Source organism: Rhinoderma darwinii, chromosome 3 (genome assembly GCF_050947455.1).
Source record: "Rhinoderma darwinii isolate aRhiDar2 chromosome 3, aRhiDar2.hap1, whole genome shotgun sequence".
In the NCBI taxonomy this organism is placed as follows: domain Eukaryota; kingdom Metazoa; phylum Chordata; class Amphibia; order Anura; family Rhinodermatidae; genus Rhinoderma; species Rhinoderma darwinii.
This window is the reverse complement of record NC_134689.1, coordinates 75,423,540-75,436,611: the sequence shown is the minus strand read 5'-3', so window position 1 is coordinate 75,436,611 and position 13,072 is coordinate 75,423,540. Positions and strand designations below refer to the sequence as shown.

At 41.8% G+C, this 13,072-nt stretch overlaps 1 protein-coding gene across 3 annotated transcripts in view; it reads right to left on the bottom strand.

Moving 5' to 3' along the window:
- LOC142748957 (heterogeneous nuclear ribonucleoprotein H2-like) overlaps positions 1 to 13,072 on the bottom strand; it is a 114,766-nt gene that overhangs the window by 58,479 nt on the left and 43,215 nt on the right. For all 3 annotated transcript variants that reach the window (XM_075856407.1, XM_075856408.1, XM_075856406.1), the window contains exon 6: positions 12,749 to 12,921. In XM_075856407.1, the coding sequence (XP_075712522.1) occupies positions 12,749 to 12,921 (173 nt within the window). The remainder of the gene's footprint in view (positions 1 to 12,748; positions 12,922 to 13,072) is intronic.

Here is a 13,072-nt window from a genome sequence, read left to right as displayed (position 1 = left end):
GGAGGTCTGTGCCGGATCGCCTTATCAGGTGAGGAATATCGGGAACGTATCTCCCTTATTGACCCCGTTCTGAAGAACGTAACTAGTATCTCGTGTGGTTCACTCTGTGCTGGGAGTGGACCTTAACCTTACACAGGTGGCTAGAATTGGATCATGCTGGTCGGATCTGGGGGAATGGAATTCAGATCTTCCCCCTACACCTAATTTTGTTCTAACAACAACTGCAGGTGTCTTAAGAGATTTGTGTTCCCAAAAACGACACAGACACAGGCTCCTTATACCATCATTAAGGACACCTAGTCGGCCGAATCTACAATCTATATATCAATGGGGCCCCTTGATCACGTCAAAATATAGATAAGTACATTTGGATCGGTAGACAATTTATGTCCATTTTGTACCTTGTCTCTAGATATAACTTTCTTGTATTATCAACCTTGTCTTGGATCCTTAACCCCTTGCGTACCTTCGCCGCAATAGTACGGTCGCTGGCCGCTTATTTCAGCGTACCTTCGCCGTACTATTGCGGAGGAATAAACTGTCACTATGTGAAATCACATAGTGATATAACAGCGGCGGCAGCTGTCATCGACAGCTAACCGTCTCTACTACCGGCCTGGGGACCAATTAGCAGTCCCCAATGCCGGCGATTGGTCAGTCTCTGAAGACTGACCAATCACAGCCGTCTGCAGGAGAAAGGTCCTGTCACTTTCTCTGTTCTCCTCCTTTCGGTGAGATCCGTGAGATCAGAGAAAGCTGTATATAAAAAAACAAAACACTTTATTAACCCCTTCCCGAAAATGGGCGTATAGTAACGCCCTGAGGATGAAGCGGGCACAGGAGCTCTGCTCGCTCCATCTTCATCGGATGTCGGCTGTAATATACAGCCGACGTCTCACTGCAACTACAGGGGATCAGAAGATCAGATCTTCTAGTCCCCTAGTATGTAAAATAAAAAGTGAAAAAAAAAGTTTTAGATAAATAAATAAAAGTTTTACGTAATAAAAACAATAATTGCCCTGTTTCCCTGATCAAGCCCTTTATAATTAGAAAAAAAAATGAAAAAAAAAAAAGACAAAAACTAGACATAATAATAATAATAATAATAATAATAATAATAATAATAATAGGTATCGCCGCGTTCGTATTGGCCTGACCTAAAAAAAATATCATTTATCCTGCACGGTGAACACCGTAAAAAAAAATGCCATAAAAAACAATGGCAGAATTTCCTTTTTTGGTCACGTTGTTTCCAAAAAAATGGAATAAAAAGTGATCAAAAAGTTGCGCGTAGCCAAACATGGTACCAATAAAAACTACAGTGTGGCATGCAAAAAACAAGCCCTCACAAAGCTCCGTCGAAAAAATAAATAAAAAAGTTATGGCTCTCAGGACATGGTGACACTAAAACATTTTATTTAGAAAAAAGTGTTTATTTTGTAAAAGTAGTAAAACATAAAAACTATATAAATTTGGTATTGCCATAATCATATCGAATCGCAGAATAAAGTAAACATGTTGTTTATACTGCACAGAGAACGCAGGTAAAAAAATAAAAAAAAAATTGTAAAAGAATCTGTTTTTTGGTCTCCTCACCTCAGAAAAAATGGAATAAAAACTGATCAAATTATCGCATGTACCCCAAAATGATAATAAAAACGACAGCTCGTCCCATGAAAATCAAGCACTCACAGCTCGTCAACGGAAAAATAAAAAGTTATGACTTTTGGAACGCAATAATGCAAAACGACGGCCCAGACTAATTTAAATGTGCAGCAGTTCACCTAAAACCCCACGTCATCATTTACAGCCCCCACTGGTAGACCCTGTAAATGCAGCGGAAACTATGACATTTTGGGGTCTGTGCTACATATGGGGCTAGTGAAGAAGTCAAAGATTAGGCAATACTGGAGTGCGGATGTTTTGTACAATACCACAGACGCCCTTTAGAAGTGCGACTCTTGCACCCAATAATCCGGCCTGTGCATAAATGATTGGTTCAAAGCGTACGGATCATTTTATTATTCATTTTCCCCATTACATCATCCTATTATGACCTGTTGCACTCCGCCCAGCTTACATATACCCTGATGTACTCCGCCCAGTTTACATATACCCTGATGTACTCCACATAGCTTACATATACCCTGATGTACTCCGCCCAGCTTACATATACCCTGATGTACTCCGCCCAGCTTACATATACCCTGATGTACTCCGCACAGCTTACATATACCCTGATGTACTCCGCACAGCTTACATATACCCTGATGTACTCCGCACAGCTTACATATACCCTGATGTACTCCGCACAGCTTACATATACCCTGATGTACTCCGCACAGCTTACATATACCCTGATGTACTCCGCACAGCTTACATATACCCTGATGTACTCCGCCCAGCTTACATATACCCGGATGTACTCCGCACAGCTTACATATACCCTGATGTACTCCGCCCAGCTTACATATGCCCCCACATTATAGACAAACACCAGTAAAACACTAAACAAAACTACTACCAAGCAAAATCTGCACTCCAAAAGCCAAATGGCGCTCCTTCTGGGCCTGGCAGTGTGCCCAAACAGCAGTTTATGACCACATATGGGGTATTACCGTACTCTGGAGAACCGCTTAACAATTTATGGGGCGTATGTCTCCAGTGGTACAAGCTGGGCCCAACACATTGGGCACTGAAATAGCAGATCTGTGGAAAATGTCAATTTTCAATCTGCAACATCCACTGTGCACTAATTTCTGCAAAACCTTTGGAGGGTCAAAATGCTCACTACACTTCTAGATGAATTCCTTGAGGTGTGTAGTTTCCTAAATGGGGTCACTTCTCAGGAGTTTTCACTGTACTGGTACCTCAGCGCAATGCAACATGGCGTCAAAAACAAATTTTGTAAAATCTCCACTCCAAAAACGAAATTGCACTTTTTCCGTTTAGACCCTTGCCGTATGTCCAAATAACCGTTTACAAACCACATATGGGGTATTTCCGTACGAAATTGTGTAACACATTTTGGGGTGTCTTTTCTCCTGTATTCCTTGTGGAAATGAAAAATACTGAGCTAAATCTACAGGTTATTGGAAAAAAGAAATTTTTTCATTTTCACGGACCAATTCTAATAAAATCTATAAAACTCCTGAGGGCTCAAAATGCTCACTACACCTCTAATTTAATTCTTTCAGGGGTATAGTCTCCAAATTGGGATCACATCTGGGGAATTTCTACTGTACTGGTACTTCAGGGACTCTGCAAATGCGACATATCCCCCAGAAACCAATTCAGCAAAATCTGAGCTGCAAAATCCAAATGGTGCTCCGTCCCTTCTGAGCCCTGCCTTGGGTCCAAACAGCAGTTTATTACCACATATGGGGTATTACCGTAATCAGGAGAAATTGCTTTACAAATGTTGAGGTGCTTTTTCTCCTTTATTCCTTATAAAAATTAGAAAATTCAGGGTTTTTTTCAAAAAAAAAAAAAGTCTTTTCATCTTCACAGACTAATTCCAATAAATTCAGCAAAAAACCTGTGGGGTCAAAATGCTAACTATAACACTAGAAAAATTCCTTGAGGGGTATAGTTTCCAAAATGGGGTCACTTTTGGGGGGATTCCACTGTTTAGGTCCCTCCAGGGCGTTGCAAACGTGACAGCACCGAAAACCATTCCAGTAAAATCAGAGCTCCAAAATACAAATGGGGGTTCTTCCCTTCTGAGCCCTGCTGTGGGTCCAAACAGCAGTTTATTACCACATATGGGGTATTTCCGTAATCGGGAGAAATTGCTTTACAAATGTTGGGGTGCTTTCTCTCCTTTATTTCTTGCAAAAATTAGAAATTTTTAAATTTTTCCAGAAAAAAAAAGTAGATTTTCATTTTCAGACTAACTCCAGAAAATATAGCAAAATACCTGTGGGGTCAAAATGCTAACTATACCCCTAGATAAATTCCCTGAGGGGTGTAGTTTAAAAAATGGGGGTCACTTTTGGGGGTTTCCACTGTTTTGGCACCACAAGACCTCTTCAAACCTGACATGGTGCCTAAAATATATTCTGAAAAAAGGAGGCCCCAAAATCCAAGAGGTGCTCCTTTGCTACTGAAGCCGGTGTTTCAGTCCATTACCACACTTAGGGCCACATGTGGGATATTTCTAAAAACTGCAGAATCTGGGCAATAAATATTGAGTTGCGTTTCTCAGGTAAAACCTTCTGTGGTACAGAAAAAATGTATTACATATGAATTTTGTAAAAAAAAATTAAATTTGAACATTTCAGCTCTACTTTCCTTCAATTCCTGTAAAACGCCTAAAGGGTTGAAACACTTTCTGAATGCTGTTTTGGATACTTTGAGGGATGCAGTTTTCAAAATGGGGTGTTTTATGGGGGTTTCTAATATATAGGGCACTCAAAACAACTTCAGAACTGAACTCGTCCCTGAAAGAATAGCTTTTTGAAATTTTCTTTAAAAAAATGAGAAATTGCTGCTAAAGTTCTAAGCCTTGTAACGTCCTAGAAAAATAAAAGGATGTTCAAAAAACCATGTACACATATAGTAGACATATGGGAAATGTTAATTAGTAACTATTTTGTGTGGTATTACTATCTGTTTTACAAGCAGATACATTTAAAATTGGAAAAAATCATAATTTCTTCATATTTTCTCTAAATGTGTTTTTCACAAATAAGCAATGAATTTATCGACCAAATTTTTTCACTAACCTAAAGTACAATATGTCACGAGAAAACAATCTCAGAATCAATTGGATAGGTAAAAGCATTCCAGAGTTATTACCACATAAAGTGATACATGTCAGATTTGAAAAAATGGGTCTGGTCCTCAAGGCCAAAATGAGCTGGGTACTCAAGGGGTTAATCAACAGTACTTCTGTGATAGGTTTATCTTCTCAGCTCATCTTGTTACATGGTCTGCTTTTAGCAATTTATACTGTCAATTTATATGTATGTCAGATTCCTGTCCTCTAGTCTAGAATTGTGTTATCTATACAGTGAATGGACTAATTTTTTTAATAAATTTGTTATTATTTAATACCAAAATTTTACCTAGTGTGCTGGTTTATGTCCAACAATGTTTTTTTGTTTTGTTTTTGCCATACTATCAATTTGGACGGCACCGTGCATATTATAGTCTGTTGCATTTTTTCTAGGTGATTTAATTGGATAAGTTTCTGGATAATATTCTAATTTTCTGGAAATAGATCACGGTGTAAGGAATCTATATAATATAGGAGTTCCAATTTTTGAATTTAATTATTGAAATAAATTTTTGATGATATCCTAATTAATTGAGAAAGATTATATATATATATATATATATATATATATATATATATATATATATATATTACATAGGCAGATGTATGTAGTCACGATACCAGAATTTGGACTTAGAAACCGATATTTTGTGTAGTATTGCGATTTGATACTAAAACGATACTTTGCCATCAGTAATAAAAAAAAGAAAAAAGTTCTTCCATTTTCTGATGTGAGGCACGTAGTGTGATGAATTTTTAATGTGCCTCATATTAATAGTAATTAACCCTTATTGCCACCTTCTTTCCCTTGTTCGGACCATTAAATTGAATGAAAAGATTAAGGATTAAGATCCTTCCTCCACGAGTTTGTGGACACAATATATTGTAGGATAATCTTGCGGACATCTAATGTTTGAAACTCTTCATCCTTTTTGTTTGTTGGATTTTGACAAGAAGAAAGTACTACATCTTGGGATATGTGGAAGTTTGACATTACCTTGGGAAAGAAGGTGGGATCTAGATGGAAAATAAGCCTACCTAGGATTCTAAGAAAAGAATCCCCAATAGTGAGGGCTTGAATTTCTCCTACCCTTTTAGCGGTGGTTATAGCTACCAAATAGGCTGCCTTCCAAGAGAGATTTATCTTACAGGAAGATATAGGTTCAAAGGGAGAGAACATCAAAACTCTCAATACTACGTTTAAATCCCAAGGAGGAAGAACTACAGAAGGCCTGGGAGATCATCTAGATGCTGCCACAAAAGAATCTTATTATCCATCTATGGGAGGCCAGATCTTGATTTAAAAAAAAAATGACACAGCAGATACTTGAACTTTTAAAGGTCCTAGGTTTTAGTCCCTTTTCCAAGCCTAATTGCAGAAAATCCAATATCTGTGCAATATTAGGATGATTAACATCAGTAAAGGATAAGAATTTCTTCCAGACCTTCCCATAAATGGAGTTTGTGCCATTTTTTTCTACGTTTTTGTAGGGTTTTTATGAATGCCTGACAATCCTTTGGCTTTCAGTATCAAGCTCTCACAAGCCAGGTTGCTAAGTGTAATTTTTGCAGCTCTGAGTGTAGGATAAGCCCCTGATAGGGGATCCGGGAGTGATGGTAAACTCAAAGGATCGGTTATCTTAAATTGTTTAGGAGACCAAACTAGGCAGTTTTTGGCCAACGATCAAAATGAGATGGGTTTTCTCTAGCCTGAGTTTCTTTAAAACCCATGGAACCAAGGGGATAGGAGGGAAAGCATATGCTAGACTTAAATGAACAGTGTCATCACAATTTTTTTTTTTAATATGTTAAAGATGTTAGTGCTTTATTAAAAACGTTTATATTTATTTGTGTGTTTGTGTTTTACTTTTTCTTATTTTTACACTTTTTCTTCCCTATGGGGGCTGCCATTTTTTTTTCCATTTCTGTATGTGTCGATTAACGACACATACAGACATGGAATACGGCAGCCACAGTCCCATAGGGACTGCGAACGGGTCCCGTCCCATCCACTTCTGTGTACGCCGTCTGTGTGGGAACTGCGCATGCGCCGCTCCCACACAGTCCAATTTGAAATGCGCGCCGTCCGGCGCCATTTTCCTGTGGACCGGAAGTCGCGGCCGGACAGTAAGATTACTACTTCCGGTCGCGGCTTCCGGACTTGTGCACTTGGACCAGCGGCAGCAGACGGAGCGGACGGGCCGGAGGGAGCCGCGGCGGCAGGAGCAGGTAAGAGATTTCTATGTATGTTCGTGTACGTTTACTACTGTATGTAAACCTACTACACTGTGTGTTAGCTCAAAAAATGGCGACACACAGTGTAGGAGTTTAGACCGTTCAAACCCCTCGTTTATCCCGGCACTAGCCTGGATAAAGGAGGGGGGGGGGATGCTGAGAGCTCACTAGAGCGAGGGCTTTTTACCCAATTTTGCAATGCTGCAATTTTGGGAATAGCTCCATCTAGTGACCAGCAATGGGAAATATTATAAATTAGAATTAATTTATAATATTTCCTGACTCGTGAAAAAAATTAAAAAAATTTGAACAATGTTTAATCACCTACACACTAAATGTTTAATTAAAAAAAAACAAAAACATGTTTTTCTGGCAACACATTCCCTTTAAACGACCATTGGTGAGCTAGTGCATCTATCCCCTATGGATTTTTCTTTGGGGTTTAGAGATAAGAAATTGAGTTTTGGCATTTCCCTGGTTTGCAAATACATCTACTTCCGGGACACCCCCACCTGCTGGTAATCTGAAGAAAAACCTTGTGATTCAGGCACCAGTCTAAATACACAGGCAGACTTTCTGAGCAGGAAAGCTGTAAATTCCAGAGTCACTTTTAGATGGACGGGTTAAATGGACCAGGGCCTCTAATACAGCTCTCACCTCTAAAAAAATTTGAGGCGTGAAGGCTTAGTGTCTGAGACCATGTACCCTGGAATGTTCTTCCGGATAACACTGCACCCCATCCTAAATTGCTTGTATCTGTTGTCACAGATTATGGGAGAGGGATGCCAAACTACTCCTTTGTCCAGGTTCCCAGGGTTCAGCCACCAGATAAGGGAACTTTTTACTGAACCTGTGAGGAGTATTTTCTTGTCCAGTGTTAGGGAGGATTTGTTCCATTTACACAGGATCAGGGCCTGGAGATTTCTGGAATGTTAACTTTATCTTTTTAACATTGCTTTAGGGCAAGAAAAAAAATAAAATAAAAAAAATGGGAAAAGGGTTGTTTTTTTTGGAACATTATAGATCTTTAACTATATCTTACTTTATTTTATTAGTCCCCCTAGGAGACTTGAAGCAGCGATCGTTGGATCGCTTGCACGTTATACTGCAATACTAATGTATTACAGTATATCGTGATTCTGAGAGTCTCCTTTGAAGCCCTGCTGGAGGCAAGACCTTAGAGTACAAAGATGGCAGACCTGGGAGCCTTTATTAGGCCCCCAGGCTGTCATAACCACTGTAAACGGCCGATCGTGCCGCGAGAGGCAGCGATGGAGTGTTTGAGGGGGTGCCCCCTGATTCTAACAATTTAAATGCTGCGGTCACAATTGACTGGCATTTAGGCTGGATTTACACGTGTGTGCGTTTTGCACGCGCAAATGGCACTTAACACCTCCGTGTGTCACCACCATATGTGTGGCTGCGTAATTTTCGCGCAGCCGCCATTATGACACTATGTTTGTAAACAGAAAAGCACGTGGTGCTTTTCTGCTTTCATTCATACTTTTTACTGCTGTTGCGCAAATCAATGGGTGCGTGATGCGCGAGAAACGCACAAATATAGGACATGTCGTGAGTTTTACGCAGCGGACACACGCTGCGTAAAAATCACTATCTGTCTGCACGGCCCCATAGAATAACATAGGTCCGCGCCAGGCGCGTGAAAACCACGCGCGTTGCACGGACGTATATCACGTTCGTCTAAATAAGCCCTTAAGGTGTTAAACTGGTGGAATCAAAGTAATCTTTGATTCCGCCAGTTGCAGTGAAGTGTCGGCTGTGTAACAGCAATCACCCACTGTGTATGGAGTGAGTTCAGCCCCGTGAGCCCGCTCCATACTTTCCCTTAACGGCTGCCGCACACCAGTATGTGACATGTCGTTATGGGGTTAAACCCTCTCATTTCTGGGAAAGGAGATTCCATGTGGATCTTCACTGCCGCTAGCATCGGGCGCCGCCATATTTTTATCCGACTGGAAGTGACTGTGCCAGCGTACGTCTCTCAGTGGAGCGCACGCTAGGCCTAAATGACTCAACGCTACTTCCCCCGTGGAAGTAGCATGGCTAGGGAGCTCCGTAGAGGACCGCAGCCAGTATCAACCCCAGCTTTAGCAGAACGGCGCAGGAGGGCTTGTCGTAGGTCCCGGACCCAGAAGGGAATGGGAGCAGCAAAAGGAGTAGGTAGGACCAAACCCTTGCTGCCTGGTGGATCCATTTGGTACTAGCCTTCCCTGCCACCAGCCCAGAGACTGCAGTACCCTCTTGTTGCCCAATAGGGACAGGAAAAAACTGAGGAGGAACAGTGGGATGGGGCTATTGTGCTTTTTCCGGTCCATATTAAAAGGCAGGGTCTTACCTCCTGTGGCGCAGTCATGGAGGGTACCTTGAGAAAACAGGCATAATTTACTGTGATGGTTGTCTGGCACGAAGGCTCTCCCCAAGGGACAGGCATTGCAGTAGAGGGAGGAGGGGGTCACCACACACACAATCTGATAAGATGGGGAGTGAGATGGCCGATGAGTCCACTCAGATATTGCACAGTAGAGCAATTACTTCTCCTTAGGCAAGTGTGTAATTGCTACCTTATTACCCAGGTCTGCTAGGTAAAGTACTCCTGCTGTAAGGCCTAATTCACACAACAGTGTTCGGTCCGTGAGATACGGTCCACATGACGGCAGTATTTTCCGGACCGAACACAGCGCAGGGAGGAACGTTACTAGCATCATAGTTATGTATGATGCCAGGAGTCACTGCCACACTGCGTGAAAACGGTCCCGTACTGTAATCAAGTTTTCTGCACGGGACAGTAGTTCCGCGGGGAGGCAGGGAACCTAGCGTCCTAGATAACGATGCTAGGAGCCCGGCACCCCGAACGGTGTTCGGTTTAGAAAATGCAGCTGACATGCGGACCGTATATCACGAACTGAACACTGTAGTGTGAATTAGCCCTAAGGAAAAAAAAACGCTCAGGAACGAAGGTTTAGGGCACCTGTAGAGAGAAAGGCATAGGCCTACCTGATGCTTGGAGTGTTTGTGCGATCTTAAAGAAAAATTAAAAAAGGAGGCAACTCCCCTGAAACACCACAATTGGCTGCCAGCAGTTATATGTTCATCAGCCAATCCAGTGAGAAGCAGATTTCTCATGAGATAGAGAAAAGCCTGCTGGAGTGCGATGTGACAAGTCGAGGGCACGCACACCTAAGACACCACCCCTGCCCCCAAGATGGCATCACTGGCTATAGCCAGCAGAAAATGGAGCCAATCTAAAGTAAAAATGGTGTCGCCGGCTAGTCTGGCTGAAGATGGCATCCATTAGCGTATTAAGGGCTCGGGACACCAAACATTAACAGGCCAAGTGGGCAGCATCAAGCGGGCACCATGCAACGACTATAAACAAGCAAAGGCCAGGATGGGGGTGGGGATAATAATCCCTCCATGTCTTCATCCTTGTTCCAGATGAGGGACCAGCAGGCACACCCCTTCAGTGATTCATCCTTAGTAAGGAGAGACAGTATGAGGTGCACTTTAAGCTGGTGGTTGACAGAGGAGCTGACGCACTTGTCCCACTTGTCTTCATGGGCTGGGAGACAACGGCGCATGCAGTGTGCCAGCTTTGGAGGGGAGAACAGGGAGACTGTCAATCCTTCCACCAGCCAAAATGACATTTTGAATTCTTAGCGTCAAGCCTCCATGTGGCAACAGCATATACCGTCTGTGTCCACCAACGTAAGAACGAGAAAGGAAAGTGTTCTTGAAATTTCTTCTTTTCTATAGTATATATAGGAGACTTCAACAAATCGATTGTTAGATCACTGGTACAATAGCAGTGTATTGTGCGATTTACCTGCGCCTATTAGATATTTGTGCGAGGTGTCAGAAGTAATACACCGCTGACACCTGCAGCATATTGAGCCTGTTTCAGATGTCTCCCTCCAGGGATAAAAAAAATAAATAAAATAGATTCCATAGAAGCATCCATTACCCATAGGCTGCCATGTTTAAATAAAAAAAAAAAAAAAAAAAAGTCAATGGAAGCTTTGGGGGCCTCTGTTAGGCACCCAGACACTATGGAATCCCATCAGCAACCGGTGATTGCATCATGGGGAACCGATGGGCTTCGAGTAAGCCTCCTCCCTCTGTAAAACCTTTTAGATGCTATGGGCGCTCTATACTGCTACATTTAAGTGATTAAACTTGCCATCCCTGCACTGTGAATTTACAGTGTGGTCTGTGGGAACAACCTCCTTCCAGCGCCATAAATGCACAGCGCAGTACCGAAGAGGGTAAAAAGTGCCACACACAGCTGTCAACTATTCTCTATTGCATGGTGTCTAAACAAGGGAAGGTGTAATAAAAAATTTTTTTTATCATATTGCTTTTAATATAATATTCTCAAAAAATTTATTTAATGGTGTTCTCATGTTTTACTTTAATGTTTTCTGACTTTTACTTCTCTATGGGGGCTGCCGTTTTTTTTTTTCATCTCTGTATGTGTCGATTAACGACACATACAGAGATGGAATACGGCACATAAATCCCCATAGAGAATGTGAACGGGAGCCGTTCCATTCTCAGTTGCGTGCGGCGTCTGTGTGAGAACGGCGCATGCGTCGCTCCCACACAGACCAAAATGAAGCTCGTTCGTAGAGCGAAATCCGGTGCCATTTTCATGTGGACCGAAAGCCGCTGCCGGACAAGTAAGGTGACGACTTCTGGCCGCGGCTTCCGGCCATTTGTTCAACGAAGCGAAGGCGAAAGGAAGAGACGTGTAGACCAGCGGAGGCAGGAGAACGTGTATTACGTTCGTGTGATACGGTCTGCTGAGCTCTGTATCTAATCCTCCTACACTGTGCAGTCGCTCAGAAAATGGCGGCACACAGTGTAGGAGGTTTGAAGACATTCAAACCCTTCCTTCTCCTGGCACTAGCCAGAAGAAGGGAGGGGGGATTGTGTGAGGACACTAGGGGAGTGTGTCCCCACCTCAAATTTGCAGCATACATCAATGAGTTTGCTTTACCAGTGACCATGCTGCAATTTTGGGAATTGCTCCCTCTAGTGGCCAGCACATGGAAATGTTATAAATTATAATATAATTTATAATATTTCCTGATTTGTGAAAAAAATTAAAAAAATTTAAACTGTAATCACTTCTATACTAATTGTTTAACTTAAAAAAAAAAAATTTCTAGCGACACATTCCCTTTAAAAGGGGTTTTCCTTAAGTAAACCATTAATAACTTATTCATGTTAACAGGTACCATCAATGATTGATTGGCCGGAGTCTAAGGGTATGTTCACACGGTAGTTTTTCGAGCCGTAAATGCCGGAAAAAACGGCCGAAAAATCTGAAGCAGAACGCCTTTAAACATCTGCCAATTGATTTCAATGGGAAAAACGGCGTTCAGTTTCTACAGGCCGTTTATTTACGTGGCCGTTTTGAACAATTGTGCCGTAAAAAAAACTGCTGCGAAGAAGTGCAGGTCACTTCTTGGGACGTTTTGAGCAGTTTTTCATAGACTATAGAAAACAGCTCCAAAAAACGGCTGTGAAAAACACAGCGAAAATCGCGAGTGGCTTAAAATACGTCTGAAAATTAGCAGCTGTTTTCCCTTGAAACCAGCTTCGTATTTTCAGACGTTTTTGAGTTTGCGTGTGAACATACCCTAACACTCCTCAGCACTCTCGATAAATCAGAACAAAGCCAGATCTACAAAAGCCCAATTAGAAGCTTACCTCCTCCATATGCACCACGCCTCATTCGATCAAAACCTCTTCCCAAATTATTGTAGCCTCTTCCAACACCTGGTCTATCATAGGGTCCTGGGCGCTGCATACCAAAAAGCTTCCTGGGAGGATCATAGTGTGTACGAACCTCTGCTCTACTGCTCTTAAAAATTTCTATATACCTGGAGGAGACGTAGGGAGGAGAGCAAAGAACAAATGCAGTAAAATATACACTCAAATGCTAGGAATGTCAATCTGAAATGTGCCAGTTTAAATTTAATCTACATAAAACTTAATATAAAATGTTACACTTACTGTAATGTCTTAACATTT